The sequence below is a fragment of the Hyperolius riggenbachi genome, chromosome 8, assembly GCF_040937935.1.
Source record: "Hyperolius riggenbachi isolate aHypRig1 chromosome 8, aHypRig1.pri, whole genome shotgun sequence".
Classification (NCBI taxonomy): domain Eukaryota; kingdom Metazoa; phylum Chordata; class Amphibia; order Anura; family Hyperoliidae; genus Hyperolius; species Hyperolius riggenbachi.
This window is the reverse complement of record NC_090653.1, coordinates 283,423,935-283,443,521: the sequence shown is the minus strand read 5'-3', so window position 1 is coordinate 283,443,521 and position 19,587 is coordinate 283,423,935. Positions and strand designations below refer to the sequence as shown.

The 19,587-nt window shown below is 46.2% G+C and overlaps 1 protein-coding gene across 1 annotated transcript in view; it reads right to left on the bottom strand.

The window, feature by feature from the left end:
* LOC137528587 (uncharacterized) overlaps window positions 1–9,073 on the bottom strand; it is a 122,359-nt gene extending 113,286 nt beyond the window's left edge. Inside the window, exons 1-2 of the mRNA XM_068249933.1 lie at window positions 8,961–9,073; window positions 6,404–6,596 (exon numbers count right to left, since the gene is read on the bottom strand). Of these exons, the coding sequence (XP_068106034.1) occupies window positions 6,404–6,596; window positions 8,961–9,028 (261 nt within the window). The 5' untranslated portion in view covers window positions 9,029–9,073. The remainder of the gene's footprint in view (window positions 1–6,403; window positions 6,597–8,960) is intronic.
* Between the last annotated feature and the right edge of the window lie 10,514 nt (window positions 9,074–19,587).

Sequence of the window (19,587 nt, the reverse complement as noted above, 5' to 3'; positions counted from 1 at the left end):
CAAAAAAAGAAATGAAATCAATATTTAGTAGATCCTTAGTTTGCAGAAATTACAGGCTCTAAACGCTTCCTGTAGGTTCCAATGAGATTCTGGATTCTGGCTGAAGGTATTTTGGACCATTCCTCCTTACAAAACATCTCTAGTTCATTCAGGATTGATGGCTTCCAAGCATGGACAGTTCTCCTTAACTCACACCACAGATTTTCAATTATATTCAGGTCTGGGGTCTGAGATGGCCATTCCAAAATGTTGTACTTGTTCCTCTGCATGAATACCTTAGTGGATTTTGAGCAGTGTTTAGGGTCGTTGTCTTGTTGAAAGATCCAGCCTCTGCACAGCTTCAGCTTTGTCACTGATTCCTGGACATTGGTCTCCAGAATCTGCTGATACTGAGTGGAATCTATGCATCTCCCAACTTTGACAAGATTCCCAGTCCCTGCACTGGCCACACAGCCCCACAGCAAGATGGAACCACCACCATATTTTAATGTAGGTGGCAAGTGTTTTTCTTGGAATCCTGTGGTCGTTTTCCTCCATGCATAACACCCCTTGTTATGCCCAAATAACTCATCAGTCCACAGCACCTTATTCCAAAATGAAGCTGGCTTGTCCAAATATGCTTTAGCATACCTCAAGTGGCTGTTTGTGCTGTGGGCTTCCTCTGCATCACTCTCGCATACAGCATCTCCTTTTGTAAAGTGCGCTGAATGGTTGAACGATGCACAGTGACTCCATCTGCAGCAAGATGATGTTGTAGGTCTTTGGTGCTGGTCTGTAGGTTAACTCTGACTGTTCTCACCATTCGTCACTTCTGTCTATCCGAAATTTTACTTGGTCTGCCACTTCGAGCCTTAACTTGAACTGAGCCTGTGGTCTTCCATTTCCTCAATATGTTACTAAGTGTGGAAACAGACAGCTGAAATCTCTGTGACAGCTTTCTGTATCCTTCCCCTAAACCATGATGGTGAACAATCTTTGTCTTCAGGTCATTTGAGAGTTGTTTTGAGACCCCCCATGTTGCTACTCTTCAGAGAAAATTTAAAGAGAAGGGGAAACTTACAAATGACCCCCTTAAATACTCTTTCTCATAATTGGATTCACCTGTGTATGTAGGTCAGGGGTCACTGAGCTTACCAAGCCAATTTGAGTTCCAATAATTAGTTCTAAAGGTTTTGGAACCAATAAAATGACAACAGTGCCCAAATGTATGCACCTGCCTAATTGTATTTAAACAATTATTACACTTTCTGTAAATCCAATAAACTTCATTTCACTTCTCAAATATCACTGTGTGTGTCTCCTATATGACATATTTAACTGACTTTTTTTATCGTAACAACCAACGATTTATACAGGAAAATCACGATGATTAACAAGGTGGCCCAAACTTTCGCATCGCACTGTATCACATCACAGGGCTTTATAAAGGGAAGGATGGGAGGGGTTTCTCACTCAGTCTTTCTTTTTTATACACTGCTCAGAAAAAAAAATAAAGGGAACACAAAAATAAGACATCCTAGATCTGAATGAATGAAATATTCTTATTAAATACTTCGTTCTTTACATAGTTGAATGTGCTGACAGCAAAACCACACAAAAATGATCAATGGAAATCAAATTTATCAACCCACGGAGGTTTTGGATTTGGAGTCACACTCAAAATTAAAGTGGAAAAACACACTACAGACTGCTCCAACTTTGATGTAATGTCCTTAAAACAAGACAGAATGAGGTTCATTAGTTTGTGTGGCCTCCATATGCCTGTATGACCTCCCTACAACACCTGGGCATGCTCCTGATGAGGTTGCAGATGGTCTCCTGAGGGATCTCTTCCCAGACCTGGACTAACGCATCCACCAACTCTTGGACAGTCTGTAGTGCAACGTGGCGTTGGTGGATGACGCGAGACGTGATGCTCAGTTGGATTCAGGCCTGGGAAATGGGCGTCTAGTTAAAAATGGCGGCGGCCAAAAAATGGCGCCCCCTTCTGCCCGATATATGTTTAAAACGATATTTATCGTTTTAAAGGTTAAAATAGTGCAGACCTTTAAAAACGAAAATTATCGTTTTAAAACTTTTTTTTTTTCTCCTGCCTGAACGATATTTATCGTTTTAACCCCTGCTTTGCTGCAGTTTGGAAAATATCTGCCCGCCGGCTTTAATGTTTAATAGCAAAGCCCCCTTAAAAGCTAAAAACACCAAATTTGCAGGGAATGTTAAGAAGAATATTGTGAACAAGAGGAAAAAAAATCTTTCAAAAAGACCTTATAGTTTTTGAGAAAATCGATTTTAAATATTCTTCTTCTGACCGTGGGAAAATTAAACGCCCGCCGACTTTAGCGGTTAATAGCAAAGCCCCTTTAAATGCCAGAAACACCAAATGTGTAGGGAATGTTAAGAAAAATAGTGGGAACACGAAGAAAAAAAATTGTTCAAAAAGACCTTATAGTTTTTGAGAAAATCGATTTTAAATCTTCAAAGGAAATGTATCCATTTAAATCGCGTACTGACATTTCGTGGAAACTTTTCCCGCCGACTTTAGCAGTTAATAGCAAAGTCCCCTTAAATCCTAGCAACACCAAATTTGCAGGATATGTTAAAAAGATACTGGGAAACAATATTTTAAAAAAAAAAATTGAAAAATTTTATTTATTTTTTTTTTAAATTAAATTTTTTGGGTTATGTTCAGAGTGTGGGAAAAGTTTTGAAAAAAAAGGCCGTGGGGTCCCCCCTCCCGAGCCTCTGTAACCCCTTGTCTCCCATGCAGGCTGGGATAGCCAGAATGCGGAGCCCCGGCCGACTGGGGCTTCGCACCCTGAGCTATACCAGCCCGCATGGTCCATGGTATGGGGGGGCTTCGGGGGGGAGGGGCGGCCAAGCCTTCCCCTCCCCCCCGGAGCCCTTGTCCAATCCATGGACAAGGGGCTCTTCCCCACCTCCGGTGCCCCAGGAGGAGGTGGGGGCGACGACTCCCTGGGGGGGGTTCATGGTGGCATCTGGGAGTCCCCTTTAAGAAGGGGAACCCAGATGCCTGCCCCCCCTCCCAGGAGAAATGAGTATAGGGGTGCAGGAGTACCCCTTACCCATTTCCATAAAGGGTTAAATGAAATAAAAACACAACCACGAGAAAAGTCCTTTAATGTTCTAAATTAACCAGAAATACTTACCTGTACCTTTAAGAAAAAAATCCCACGGCAATCAGGTCCCACGACAGTATCCTCTATCTTGCGATCTTCTGATACATGTTGATTGAAGATCTCCGCCGCCCCGACGCCACACACGCCGTCTCCGCCGCACTGCTCTCAGCTATACTAAGTATAGCTGAGAGTTGCGTCTATGCGTCTATACAGACGCATTAGCGCTAGCTGCCGCTGCCCTCCCTGCCTCCCCCCACCTGTCACCCTCACCCATGCTGGCACCCAATGCACCCATGGGTGCCAGCATGGGTGAGGGTGACAGGTGGGGGGAGGCAGGGAGGGCAGCGGCAGCTAGCGCTAATGCGTCTGTATAGATGCATAGACGCAACTCTCAGCTATACTAAGTATAGCTGAGAACAAAAAGCATCTTTAAATTTTGGCTCCAAGGCTCCCCATTGGTTCCTTATCGACCAATGGGGATCCTCCTGATCCCCATTGGTCTGTTAAGGAACCAATGGGGACCATTGGAGCTAAAATTTAAAGATGCTTTTTGCTCTTAGCTATACTAAGTATAGCTAAGAGCAGTGCGGTGGCGGAGGCGGCGTGTGTGGCGTCGGGGCGGCGGAGATCTTCAATCAACATGTAACAGACGGTCGCAAGATAGAGGATACTGTCGTGGGACCTGATTGACGTGGGATTTTTTTCTTAAAGGTACAGGTAAGTATTTCTGGTTAATTTAGAACATTAAAGGACTTTTCTCGTGGTTGTGTTTTTATTTCATTTAACCCTTTATGGAAATGGGTAAGGGGTACTCCTGCACCCCTATACTCATTTCTCCTGGGAGGGGGGGCAGGCATCTGGGTTCCCCTTCTTAAAGGGGACTCCCAGATGCCACCATGAACCCCCCCCCCAGGGAGTCGTCGCCCCCACCTCCTCCTGGGGCACAGGAGGTGGGGAAGAGCCCCTTGTCCATGGATTGGACAAGGGCTCCGGGGGGGGGGAGGGGAAGGCTTGGCCGCCCCTCCCCCCCGAAGCCCCCCCATACCATGGACCATGCGGGCTGGTATAGCTCAGGGTGCGAAGCCCCAGTCGGCCGGGGCTCCGCATTCTGGCTATCCCAGCCTGCATGGGAGACAAGGGGTTACAGAGGCTCGGGAGGGGGGACCCCACGTCATTTTTTTCAAAACTTTTCCCACACTCTGAACATAACCCAAAAAATTTAATTTTAAAAAAAAAATAATAAAATTTTTCAATTTTTTTTTTTAAATATTGTTTCCCAGTATCTTTTTAACATATCCTGCAAATTTGGTGTTGCTAGGATTTAAGGGGACTTTGCTATTAACTGCTAAAGTCGGCGGGAAAAGTTTCCACGAAATGTCAGTACGCGATTTAAATGGATACATTTCCTTTGAAGATTTAAAATCGATTTTCTCAAAAACTATAAGGTCTTTTTGAACAATTTTTTTTCTTCGTGTTCCCACTATTTTTCTTAACATTCCCTACACATTTGGTGTTTCTGGCATTTAAAGGGGCTTTGCTATTAACCGCTAAAGTCGGCGGGCGTTTAATTTTCCCACGGTCAGAAGAAGAATATTCAAAATCGATTTTCTCAAAAACTATAAGGTCTTTTTGAAAGATTTTTTTTTCCTCTTGTTCACAATATTCTTCTTAACATTCCCTGCAAATTTGGTGTTTTTAGCTTTTAAGGGGGCTTTGCTATTAAACATTAAAGCCGGCGGGCAGATATTTTCCAAACGGCAGCAAAGCAGGGGTTAAAACGATAAATATCGTTTGGGAGCAATACAAATATAAATATAAACGATAAATATCGTTTTTAAAGCCGGCGCCATTTTTTATCTGTCAAAAACGAAAAATAACTAGTGATAATGGTTCTCTATGGGGCGCCGTTTTTTAACTACGATAACTGGCGCCATTTTTAACGGACCCCGGGAAATGGGCGTGCCAGTCCGCCATAGCATCAATGCCTTCGTCTTGCAGGAACTGCTGACACACTCCAGCCTTATGAGGTCTAGCATTGTCTTGCATTAGGAGGGCCAACCACACCAGCGTTTGGTCTCACAAGGGGTCTGAGGATCTCATCTCAGTACCTAATGGCAGTCAGACTACCTCAGGCAAGTACATTGAGGCCTGTGGCCCCCCAAAGAAATGCCCCCCCCCCCCCCCCGCTGCCAAACTGGTCATGATGGAGGATGTTGTAGGCAGCAGAACATTCTCCAGGGCGTTTCCAGACTCTGACACGTCTCTCACGTGCTCAGTATGAACCTGCGTTCATCTGTGAAGAGCACAGGGCGCTGGTGTAAAATTTGGCAATCTTGGTGTTCACTTCCCGTATATGCGCTGCTATCAGAGCCGTGGCGGGTCACACGCATCTGATATCTACTACAAGCAGGACAGGTAAGGTGGGCCCAGCGAGCCTGTGCTGCTGCAGGAGGCGGACACTGCTTTTTAAGAAGGTAAGTGGCAGCCGGGGAGGGAGGGGGTCAGGGGAACCTACATCGCTAACCTATACTGGGAAACGTATACTACCTATACTGGGGCAACTACACTAACTACCTATACTGGGACAACTATACTACCTATACTGGGGCAACTATACTGGCTACCTATACTGGGGACAACTATACCTGGCTACCCTATACAGGGGGCGCCTATACCTGGCTACCTATACTAAAGGTGAACATTTTCGGGTGCTGTGCAATCAGTCCAAATTTGAGGGTGGGGGGGGGGGCTCATCCTCAAAAGTTTGTCTAAGGCAGCAAGAAGTCTAGAACTGGCCCTGGTTAATTGCCCCCCCCCCCCCCCCTCAAAAAATGGCTGACTACCATGCAGACACATAAGACCATTATAATGCTGATTTCACAAAACCTGATTTGTGAGAATCTCGCGATTGGACGTTTGATACAAAATATTGCCAACTTGCCAGTGGTGGATTTTCTCATGCCTATGCTGAAGCAGGTAAATATGTGGTGATGCTTCTCTCCCTCTGCACTACTCTGCAGAAGGGGGCAGAGGTCAGGAACGGGACCCTCCGGGTCACTCACAAGTTACTGCCAATAATAACAGAGCTCTGTGCGGCAAATGAGATTTTGTGATTGGAACTAGCTAAAATAGTGAGAAAGGGACATTTTTCCACCTAAAAGTTACAACATTTGTATAAGTAGTTTCATTTTTATAGCATGTTTGCACAAATGAGATATTCCAAGTAAATTTCTGCTTAGCAGATTTTGAAGGTCATTCTAACTCACTAGCAGGCTGGTGGATCCCCGATGCCGGTTACTGGAGGACAGCTGGAGCTGCTGGGAGTCGTAGGTCACCTTCTTATCTGGATAACTGAGCAGCGAGAGCTGAACTGGGAAACTCTCTTCATGTCCAACAGCCTCAACAGTGACTGTCTCCAGCACCCCCACCGTCCAGCTTCTGGGCCCCCGCATGTGATAGCTGGAGAGAAATGAAAATGATTTACCTGCTGATTCCAAACACATTGGGTATGATTCACAAAGCTTTTTAACCTGTTTTTATCTGGTTCCACCTTATCTATGTTACATTTTTAAGTTCCCAAAGAGGAGAAAAATAATACAGTATAACCTCGTTATAGTAAACTTCAAGGGACTGGGGAAAGTGGTTTACTATATCAGAAGTTTACTAGATCAGAAATTGTCCTAGAAATGGCCCAGCATGCCCTGGTACATTCTCTGCTGCACAGGAGCAACTCTGTCCTCCCAACTTGTCCTAGAAATGTCCCAGCATGCCCTGGTACTTTCTCTGCTGCACAGGAGCAACTCTGTCCTCCCACCTTGTTCTAGAAATGGCCCAGCATGCCTTGGTACATTCTCTGCTGCACAGGACCAGCTCTGTCCTCCCATCGGAGGTACAGTACAAGCACATTTGATGGACTACAAGGTTAAGTGTACCTTAGGGCTGCATAGCCAGGCTGGACTCATAGCCGGCCTTTGACCTGAGCGACCCGAGCGGTCGCTCAGGGCGCCGGCTTCCAAGGGGGCGCCTATAGCTGGTTAGCTATACTGGGGCACCTACACCTGGCTACTTATACTGGAGGCACTGACGTCTAACTATCTATGGGGGAAGACCTACACCTGACTTCCTGTACTGGGGCACCTATGCTTGGCTACCTATATTGAGGGCACCTACACATGAGATCCTATACTGGGGGCACCTATACCTGGCTACCTACCTATACTGAGTCTGAGGGCATTTTTTGGGGGGAGGGACTGTGGCTATAACGTGTGGTGAAACTTGTCAGTGCTCTGCTATCATTCCAAATGGGGGAAGGGGTGCACCAACTGTCCAACTGATTTTATTAATATTCCTGAAAGTTTCTAGCCTTCATTTTTAAGTGTATTCAGGATAATTCACTCTTTCCATCCATTCGTGGTTATTAGTATTTTTCTATTATACATATGTGATGTGTCACAGAGATCTGAGCATTTGGTGTGATGTACAATGTCAAAAAGGTTGGGAACCACTGTCCTAGGAGGTAACTCAGGAGAAAAGATGAATTGCTTATGGGCGTGTGTGTGTGCGCGCATGGCAAAGAGGATGGGGGGGGGGCAGGGTTGTATCTGGGTAATGCAGAGCCTATGGCAAACACTGAAATTGCCCCCCCCCCCTTCTGGTCAGAAACCCCCTTTCCCTTCAAAAAAACAGCATCCTTTCTTGTGTGCATGTGTTGTGGTTGCCTGTGGTTTTTGGCTCGGGATATTACTGAAGTTACTTTTTTGGAAATATCTCTTCTTATTTCCTCTCTGTGCTCTTTTCTAACACTAAGCCAAGTGCGCCCTACATTCATAAGTTAAGTAGCCATGTTCCTCAGATAACAGAATTAATCTGATTTAAGGTCTTGTCTGAGTGATAGAGAGGCATGGGAGCGGGTATGGCGGTGCAGCACAGGAGCTGGCATGGTGCTGTGGCGCCCATGGCATGAGCCATGCCTGCACGGCTGCACCCCTCTAGATACGCCTCTGGGGGGGGCACAAAATCAGGTTACGCTCAGGGCGCTGTGAAACCTAGGGCCGGCCCTGGCTGGACTAGTACAGTATCCAGGGCTCCCTAAAAGTTGCAGCCGTCACTGAATAGAGGCAGCCACTCGCTTCCTGTGAGTGGCTTCGATACCTCCGTGGGTGGGATTTGCAGCATGTGCCTAAGGAGAGAAGCTGACCAGGGGTTTCACACTGATATATGACACATGCACCGCTGTTCCTGTAAACTTGCAATGGAGATTGGAGACTGGAGAGGTAGTTTACTATACACAAATATTTACTAAACCCAAGTTCATTATAACAAGATAATACTGTATAATTAAGGTAAGAAAAGTAATACTGAAATGAAGTTAATCAGGAACAACTTACTTTGAGTGATTATTGTGCTTGTAAATGTGCTGAAAGGTTATATTTTTATAACTTTGGTGAAAAATAAGTCATTTATGAGAAGTTTTCGGAATTAATTTGATTCCAATGTGCGGCTGATAGCTCTACAGGGATGGAGCGGCAGCCGGGACAGGTGAGATATTTCAGTGCAGAACTAACATGCCAAGGGCCATGGGAGCAGTCGGGGGGGGGGGGGGCACCTGGGGGGGTCTGGTGGTGCGGGTGGCCCTGGAGCGGTCAGTGCCCTGGGGAAATTGCCCCCTTTGCCTCAATGGCAGCGCCGGCCATCCATGCTAAACATATATTCACTGTACATACAAAAACATGCATGTACATTGTACACATCTGCACACACAATACACACAAGACATGGATACACACATGCAAGCATATGTACACACACACACGTGTTACTTACATTCGCTCCTCCTGGCATTGGGCGATTCCGCAGAGCAGGAAGATAAGAGCAGATTGTACAGCAATCATTGTAGAAGCGGATCAGGGATGGGGAGAGGAGAGATATAAACTGATCGCAATGCTGGACGGGGGTCAGCTTTATGTTGTGTGTTAGTCAGCAGGTACAGTCTGGACTTTACTCATGTGAGATAAGAACTGTACACAGGTCAGAACATGCTGGTCATCCACCCCAATCCCTTTTCCGCAGTATAGAATATACTGTTTATCTCCACCAACACTTTTTCCCATCCCCCTTTTCCATAGCACAGGTCATGCCAGAGCAGGATTATCCACCAGGCAACCTAGGCAGATGACTGGGGCCTAGTGGGTGCCAAGGGGCTCACCTGCCACATTCTATGATCTCTCTCCTCTTCAATGTACCAAAAGGACCACAAGAGGGCCCCAAATATACTACCTTGCCTAGGGCCCATTACATCTTAATCCATCTCCGGGTCATGCTGCTTTATCTCACCTCTCTTTCTCTATAAAACAGAACCTACTGGTCAGCCTCCTTCTTCCATCTTTCTAAGAAACAAAAAAGGCTGCATATTCCCCATTCCCATCACCCACCCCCTCCATGTTGTGCCACCTTCAGTGTGCAGGACAGAACAGGCCATTGGTCCTTCCTCTTCATCTTAACATAGGATAAATCAGTCCACTAATCCTCTCTACTCTCCATAGGACAGAATGGGCTGCTAGTCCTCTCTCCTCTACTCTCCATAGGACACAATGGGCCACTAGTCCTCTCTCCTGATACTCTCCATAGGACATAACAGGCCAATAATCCTATCTCCTCCTCTACTCTCCATAGGACAGAACAGGCTGCTAGTCCTCTCTCCTCTACTCTCCATAGGACAGAACTGGCTGCTAGTCCTCTCTCCTCTACTCTCCATAGGACAGAACAGGATGCTAGTCCTCTCTCCTCTACTCTTTATAGGACAGAACAGGCCACTAATCCTCTCTCCTCTACTCTCCATAGGACAGAACAGGCCACTAATCCTCTCTCCTCTACTCTCCATAGGACAGAACAGGCCGCTAGTCCTCTCTCCTCTACTCTCCATAGGACAGAACAGGCCACTAGTCCTCTCTCCTCTACTCTCCATAGGACAGAACAGGCTGCTAATCCTCTCTCCTCTACTCTCCATAGGACAGAACAGGCCGCTAGTCATCTCTCCTCTACTCTCCATAGGACAGAACAGGCTGCTAGTCCTCTCTCCTCTACTCTCCATAGGACAGAACAGGCTGCTAGTCCTCTCTCCTCTACTCTCCATAGGACAGAACAGGCTGCTAGTCCTCTCTCCTCTACTCTCCATAGGACAGAACAGGCCACTAATCCTCTCTTCTCTACTCTCCATAGGACAGAACAGGCCGCTAGTCCTCTCTCCTCTACTCTCCATAGGACAGAACAGGCTGCTAGTCCTCTCTCCTCTACTCTCCATAGGACAGAACAGGCTGCTAGTCCTCTCTCCTCTACTCTCCATAGGACAGAACAGGCTGCTAGTCCTCTCTCCTCTACTCTCCATAGGACAGAACAGGCTGCTAGTCCTCTCTCCTCTACTCTCCATAGGACAGAACAGGCCACTAACCCTCTCTCCTCTACTCTCCATAGGACAGAACAGGCCACTAATCCTCTCTCCTCTACTCTCCATAGGACAGAACAGGCTGCTAATCCTCTCTCCTGATACTCTCCATAGGACATAACAGGCCAATAATCCTATCTCCTCCTCTACTCTCCATAGGACAGAACAGGCTGCTAGTCCTCTCTCCTCTACTCTCCATAGGACAGAACTGGCTGCTAGTCCTCTCTCCTCTACTCTCCATAGGACAGAACAGGATGCTAGTCCTCTCTCCTCTACTCTCCATAGGACAGAACAGGCCACTAATCCTCTCTCCTCTACTCTCCATAGAACAGAACAGGCCACTAATCCTCTCTCCTCTACTCTCCATAGGACAGAACAGGCCGCTAGTCCTCTCTCCTCTACTCTCCATAGGACAGAACAGGCTGCTAGTCCTCTCTCCTCTACTCTCCATAGGACAGAACAGGCTGCTAGTCCTCTCTCCTCTACTCTCCATAGGACAGAACAGGCCACTAATCCTCTCTTCTCTACTCTCCATAGGACAGAACAGGCCGCTAGTCCTCTCTCCTCTACTCTCCATAGGACAGAACAGGCTGCTAGTCCTCTCTCCTCTACTCTCCATAGGACAGAACAGGCTGCTAGTCCTCTCTCCTCTACTCTCCATAGGACAGAACAGGCCACTAGTCCTCTCTCCTCTACTCTCCATAGGACAGAACAGGCCGCTAGTCATCTCTCCTCTACTCTCCATAGTACAGAACAGGCCACTAGTCCTCTCTCCTCTACTCTCCATAGGACAGAACAGGCCGCTAATCCTCTCTCCTCTACTCTCCATAGGACAGAACAGGCCACTAATCCTCTCTCCTGATACTCTCCATAGGACAGAACAGGCTGCTAGTCCTCTCTCCTCTACTCTCCATAGGACAGAACAGACCACTAATCCTCTCTCCTCTACTCTCCATAGGACAGAACAGGCCACTAGTCCTCTCTCCTCTACTCTCCATAGGACAGAACAGGCTGCTAGTCCTCTCTCCTCTACTCTCCATAGGACAGAACAGGCCACTAATCCTCTCTCCTCTACTCTCCATAGCACAGAACAGACCACTAATCCTCTCTCCTCTACTCTCCATAGGAAAGAACAGGCCGCTAATCCTCTCTCCTCTACTCTCCATAGGAAAGAACAGGCCGCTAGTCCTCTCTCCTCTACTCTACATAGGAATGAACAGGCCGCTAATCCTCTCTCCTCTACTCTCCATAGGACAGAACAGGCCACTAGCCCTCTCTCCTCTACTCTCCATAGGAAAGAACAGGCCGCTAATCCTCTCTCCTCTACTCTCCATAGGAAAGAACAGGCCGCTAGTCCTCTCTCCCCGACTCTCCATAGGACAGAACAGGATGCTATTCCTCTCTCCTCTACTCTCCATAGGACAGAACAGGATGCTAGTCCTCTCTCCTCTACTCTCCATAGGACAGAACAGGCCACTAGTCCTCTCTCCTCTACTCTCCATAGGACAGAACAGGCTGCTATCCCTCTCTCCTCTACTCTCCATAGGACAGAACAGGCTGCTAGTCCTCTCTCCTCTACTCTCCATAGGACAGAACAGGCCACTAGTCCTCTCTCCTCTACTCTCCATAGGACAGAACAGGCCCCTAGTCCTCTCTCCTCTACTCTCCATAGGATACAACAGGCTGCTAGTCCTCTCTCCTCTACTCTCCATAGGACAGAACAGGCTGCTAATCCTCTCCTCTACTCTCCATAAGACAGAACAGGCTGCTAGTCCTCTCTCCTCTACTCTCCATAGGACAGAACAGGCTGCTAATCCTCTCTCCTCTACTCTCCATAGGACAGAACAGACTGCTAGTCCTCTCTCCTCTACTCTCCATAGGACAGAACAGGCTGCTAGTTTTCTCTCCTCTACTCTCCATAGGACAGAACAGACTGCTAATCCTCTCTCCTCTACTCTCCATAGGACAGAACAGGCTGCTAGTTTTCTCTCCTCTACTCTCCATAGTACAGAACAAACCATTAGTCTTCTCTCCTCTACTCTCCATAGGACAGAACAGACTGCTAGTTCTCTCTCCTCTACTCTCCATAGGACAGAACAGGCCGCTAGCCCTATCTCCTCTACTCTCCATAGCACAGAACAGGCCACTAGTCCTCTCTCCTCTACTCTCCATAGGACAGAACAGACTGCTAGTCCTCTCTCCTCTACTCTCCGTAGTACAGTGTCAGAATTCTAGTGCAAGAAAAGCTGTCATATGTGTATGTTTTAAGTTTTAATGTTCTATGCAAAATTTCATTGTAAACTATAAAGTTAGAGTACTTTTTTAAAATATTACTCTGAGACATCTCAGCACATTCCAGGCTGTAAAGCTTATAAGATTATTCTAGTTACAAGAATCCAAAACATTCTTTGTTTATGATACAAAGCATCTTTCAAATGTCAAGGTTATATGTATGAAGAGAAACAAGTTTAAAATTCACATTACTGCAGCAATCATATATATACATTTGCTCAGTTATTACATATACATATTGATAATCATATTGATAATCAATACAGTTCTTCTAAAGAAAGAAATAATTATTGTTAAACCCTATATAATATAATTTAATACTTTGAATTACATTTAATGCTGGATTCTGTCAGTGATAGTTAGAGAAAGTAAAACTTTTATAGGATTATTTTAACTTGTAAGCTAGAAGATTGTCGACGTACGGCAAGGCCGTTACAGACAGCAAGAATATAATGCCATGTTTTGACTATGAAACATTCTGGAATGTAAATCCTGAACTTTGCAATGTTGTCCCATATTTAGGACAATTATGCCACCGGGCGGGTTTTATAGTCTTATAATTAATATTATTAATACTGCTTGTTATTTACATGATGAAATACTGTCATCTGCCGGTTGAAGTTATTATATTTATTCATAAGAAAGGCAAATATATAGAACATGATTTTATATTAAATTTTAATGTGCAGTTATATCTTATATGATTAATTGTTTTAAGAAGAATTATATAATAAGCTTTATATTTAAATAAGTATATTAGAAGCCCTGTATGTTTCAATAAGCCTTAAATTGCTGAAGACTCTCACAGGTCTGGTTACAGTGTCAACCTGACCAATCTTATTTCTGGGAAAGAAGAGACATTACAAACTAATTAGCAGAAAGGGACATTATCAGAAATGCGTCATGAATGATATTGTTTAGTCTTAATGTCTGGGGAAAAAAGTCAACCAGCAGATTGATTCAACCAGCAGATTGATTGACTATTGATACAGATGAGACTACTTTTTATCTTATTCTACATAACACAACTGTTATATTCTTTTTTGAATGTACTTAGCAGATTGATGATCGCTTGGCTATAAAGGCCTTGATGAGATGGAATACTGTTAGAAGGAAACACTACTTGGAACTGTTCATATTTTGTATATATGCTGTATGATAAGCAAATACAATTTTTTATATAAAATCATATACTGAGTGCTCTGATTCATTTCAAGGTACACCGTCAATCTATAATTGCTGTTATAGAGGGTTCAGACCCCGCTATGCCAGATTTATATGATAGCAATGCTTTAAGGGCTGGTCCTTTACTGAGTTAGCAATCATGAAAAAGGCAAGAACCGCTCAGGTTTTTGACAACAGAACAAGCCATTAGTCTTCTCTCCTCTACTCTCCATAGGTCAGAACAGACCACTAATCCTTTCTCCTTTACTCTCCATAGGACCGAACAGGCCATTAGCGCTCTCTCCTCTACTCTCCATAGGACAGATCAGACTGCTAATCCTCTCTCCTCTACTCTCCATAGTACAGAACAGACCACTAATCCTCTTTCCTCTACTCTCCATAGGACAGAGCAAACTATAATGAACAATGCAGACCAATTTTATCTTGTCCCAGTGCAGTTGTACTCAGGGCCAGATTTAAGGCAAGGCCACATAGGCCATGGCCTAGGGTGCCGCTGGTTTAAGGGTGCATAGGAAGCAAGCTATATTGGGGGAAGACTCACCTGGCTACCTACTGGAGGGAGGAGGGTCATCAGGCTATCTATACGGAAGAGGGGAGGGTCATCTGGCTTCTTTTACTAGCTGAAAGGGGTCATCAGACTACCTATACTGTAGGTAAGGGTGTGTCATCAGGCCAGGAAGGGGGGGGGGATCATCATCTAAACTGGAGGAGGAGGGGAGGGTTTTCTGGCAACCTATAGTGGAGGTGGGGGGAGGGTCACCTGACTACCTATACTGGAAGGGGAGGGGTCATCTGGCTACCAATACTGAAGGGGGTGGCTGCTGACAGTGGCCTTGGGCAGTAAAGCGTACAAATCTGGCCCTGGTTGTACTGTCAGTTTCAGTTTAAATGTAACTCAGAAGGTTTTCTTTTTTTCTCTTCCCCACTCTGAATGGATCAGCTTTCACGAGAAGCCTTCTCACACCTATTTGCCAATGCCAAATGTTCTATAGAGTTTGCCTGAATGGTTAGCCGGTGGACAGTATCCAGCAAACTTCCGCTGTTCATATTCTCCGTGAACTGCGCACATATGGTGTGTTCGACCCAACCCTCTGTACATCAACATGGAGCTAAACTTTGAACCCTTACCTCACAGTCAGCAGACACATGGCAGCCAATCAGCTAGCATCCCCTCCTGGACCCCCCACCCCCTATCAAAAAGCAGTTGCGGTGGCCATATTGGATTCATTTTCTTCTGGCTGCTGATTGTTAGTAGGAGCAGGGTCAGACTTGCTGCAGATAGGTAAGGAAAGCATTAGCTAGGCCTGTGTTCTTGTTTCTCACTTGCTGTGAAAGCACTCCAAACAGCCCTTTTGAGGGCTAGCACATCAGTCTCCTGTGTTTTTTTTGTGCGTGACACTCCACAACCCACTGACACTCAGAGCTGTGTGCACACTACTGCTGTTGCAGACACAGTACCACTCCTGTGCACTATTATTTCACTGTTTTCTGTTAGTACTATTGCATTTCTGTGTGTGTGACACTCCTCAGCCCACTTATACCCAGAGCTGTGCATAATGTGATTTCTGCCCTTTAGGAATTAAAACCCAACTTTGCGTCAACTCTGTAATTTTTATTAGGACTTTTGGCATGGATCCCCCTCTGGCATGCCCCTGTCCAGGTGTTTTCCATCACTTTTGTGGGCAGAAACAGTCTTTGTAGGTTTTAAAATTCACTTGTAAAGTAAAGTACACCTGCACACCAAAATAAGTTTTGCAAGGGTAAATGTATTAAATATAATACCACTGGCTATTCCGGGTGTCTGGAACCTCCCCCCTGCACTGAGCTGTGTATTCAGCCAGGGAAGCCCGCATAATATAAACAGCCTCATTCTCCCTCCCTTCTTACTTCTGGTGCCTCCCTCCAGCTAATAGAATGAGAGAGGCAGCCGAGCTTCCCTCACAACCCTCACAAGAAGATGCAGCCTGCAGTGAGAGAATGTTGATTATGGAGTCCTGGACTCTCCACAGCACAGAAGTGTCCCACATGATGCAATTAGAGGGCAGGCAAGCTGGTAAATATGCACAGCATGATGCAGAGCTTGCCTGGACTCAGGGTCTGTGGGCAAACATCTGTCTGGTCTCTCCCCATTGTTATAATGACTGCATGTGTGGATAAGGTGTGGATAACAAGCTGAAAAGTTTTTGACAGTCCCTAGACTCCAGGAGGGCTTCTTTCTGACTTGTGTGAGAGACTGACAGGGACAGGAGTCCGATTACAGGCAAGTAGCCTGTGTGATATGGGACTTCAATACAGATAAGTTCTCTGCTCCATCTCAGGCTATTCTCAATTTCTCCACTCCTCTCTCTGGGCTAGTGCAACGCCAAAATGACAATAGCAATCGCTAGCAATTTGTGAGTGTGATTTTGTGAAGTGATTTTCAGAGCGATTTTTGAATGAATTGCTCAAAAACATGCTACATGCAGTATACCTGCGATTTTGAAAAAATCACAACGCTGCTGTGGGAACACCCACATAGGGTAACATTAGCCAAGCGCTTTTCAAATCACTGTTGATTTGAAAAACGCTCAGAAGCACTCTTGGTGTGCACCAGCCCTCCCTCATTCACCTTTGTTTCCCTCTTCCCCTAGTGCTGGCTGGCTGACTGTGTGTTCTTGTCTTACAGGAAAGCTAAATAAAAGTGCAATCCTGGTGAGGCAAAATATTATTATTTAGTATTTATGTAGCGCCGACATCTTCCGCAGATGCATATATCCCTGCATCATATGGGTATCGCTTGCGCTATGTGACACTATGTAGCATATTCCACTGAATTGTCCAAACTAAGTCTATCTCCCGTTCCTCTCTTGGGGAGTTGTTCCAGCGCTGTACCCCGTTCACATTTGCTGCTACCAGAAGCCCTCAGAAACACTCGTGTCCTTGAGTACTTCCAAAGATAGGCAGCTCCGTAATACGCCAGCGCACTTTTGTGCATGGGCAGTATGGAGCCACCTGTATTCGGAAGCACTCGGGACATACGTGCTTCTGGACCTTTCAGGAACCCCCCCCTTAAAAATCCTGCGTTTGCCCCTGAATACCACAATTGAAAAGACAATCACATGAAATAACAGTTTGTACAAGCTGAAACCAATACTATCCAATGGAGACACTCTGTAAATAGTGGTACACAATAGCAGTGCATTTAGCTATATGCAATTGTCAATATGCAGCGGTAAGAGTCCAGTATACATCAGCAGGACAAAAGATGCAAAAAGTGGCACAAAAATAAGCTATGGTGTAAAACACACAGTCTCTGTAACATAGCAGCCATGAATCCCAATGGAGCAGACTGATACAAAGTGGAAGCAGGAGATGCCAGAGAGATTGTAACAGAATGTCAAAAATCCACTACCCTGACAGCGCCGTTTCGGATGAAATCCTTCATCAGAGGGTTAGGTTAGTGGATTCCCATGGAGTGCTTCATGGAGTGGGTAACCAGACTGCTGCTGTCGCTAAATACGACATGAGAGGCAGCAGCAGGAGGACTAATCAGCACTCAGAACAAGAGTATGGCACCTCACTGGTGGCACCACAGCAAGAATCAGCCCAAAAATTGTAGCATCCATAGACCCCAGTGGAGGGTACACAGACTTAACCTTCCTGGCGGTAAGCCTGAGCTGAGCTCGGGCTATGCCGCGCAGGAGGATTTCTCAGGCCCTGCTGGGTCGATTTGCATCATTTTTTTTTTATACATGCAGCTAGCACTTTGCTAGCTGCGTGTGTACTCCGATCGCTGCCGCTCCGCGCCAATTAGCCGCCGCTCGCCGCGCCGCCCCCCCCCCCCCCCAGACCCCGTGCGCTGCCTGGCTAATTAGTGCCAGGCAGCGCTGAGGGGTGGATCGGAACTCCCTTTGAAGTCACGGCGTCGATAACATCGGTGACGTCACCCCGCCTGTCAGCATGGCAACGGGGAAGCCCTAATGGAAATCTCGTTCAGAACGGGATTTCCGGACGGGCTTGATTGCCGGAGGCGAACGAAGAGGGTAGGGAGATGCCGCTGCAAAGTGGCTGTCATGTAGCTAGCGCTAGGCTAGCTACATGTTTAAAAAAAAAAATTAAAAATAGTGCTGCGCTGCCCCCTGGCGGTTTTAATTAACCGCCAGGAGGGTTAAGTAGTAAAATACAACATCAGCAGCAGCAGCAGGAGGAGGAGGATTAAGGACTCAGCAGCAGCAGCACAGAAAGGCATAGCCCCTCATTGGTGGCATCCTAGCACGAGACTTGTGCCCAAAAATTGTAAGTATCCGGGGACCCCGTTGGTGGGAACACAGACTTTTGTAGTAAAATACAACAGTGGCAGCAGGAGGAGGACTAAGGACTAAGGACTTAGTCAGCAGCAGCACTTAAGAGCGTGTCACCTAACTGGTGGTACCTCAGCAAAATTGTGTCCAAAAATTGTAAGCATCCGTGGAACCCAGCAGTGGGAACACAGACTTTTTTTTTTTTTTAACAATTAAAATTTTATTAGATTTTTTGTGGTACAACAACAAATATAAATAGATAGCACACAGTGGGTTATACAGTCATCAGATCAGTCCAGAATCATAGTAATATAATCACGTATAGTACATCAGGTTACAGTAGCTATAGTGTTTTGGTTTTTTTTACATTATAGGGGAACACAGACTTTAGTAGTAAAATACAACAACAGCGGCAGCAGGAGGAGGACTAAGGACTCAGTCAGCAGCAGCACTTAAGAACGTGGCACCTAACTGGTGGAACCTCAGCATAATTGTGCCCAAAAATTGTAAGCATCTGTGGAACCCAGCGGTGGGAACACAGACTTTAGTAGTAAAATACAACAACAGCGGCAGCAGGAGGAGGACTAAGCAGTCAGCATGGCAGCAGAGAACGACCATGACACCTCACTGGTGGTCACCACAGCAAAAAATGAACTGAACCAGGCCAATTACGAGTACCATGAACTATTTATGGTCCTTTCTATCTACAACAATTACAAGTACCAGGCAGGTTCTAACTTGCTTTGGAAAGGCAGGTATTGTTAAAAAAATTGCAGCAGCCATTTCATGCCCCCCTGTGGCAAACAGCAGGGGCCAGGAACTCACCTTGCACCCAAGACTGGTTAATTTTCAGGAAGGTGAGTTTGTCCACAGAGTCGTTGGACAGGCAAGAGCGCTTCTTGGGGACCACGCCACCGGCCACACTGAAGCATCTCTCAGAGAGGACACTGGAAGGGGGGCAGGAAAGGACTTCCAGGGCAAGCTTCCTCCAGATGTCCAGTCTCTTGACTCAGTACTCCATGGGGTCCACGGGGCTGTCAGTGTCAAGCCCGTTGAATGACCCCATGTAGGGGTGCTGCTGATGCTGGTTGGAGGAGGATGCTGTGTCTGCTGGCACCTCTGCTCTGGGCAGCTGCACTGCATACAGGCTCTTGCGTAAGCTCAGCAGGTCTCTGGGGCGCCGGCTGCTGCTTGTGGTGGACACAGGCACCTGTTGCTGGGTGGGCAGAACAGCAACAGTGGGGGTGGAAGG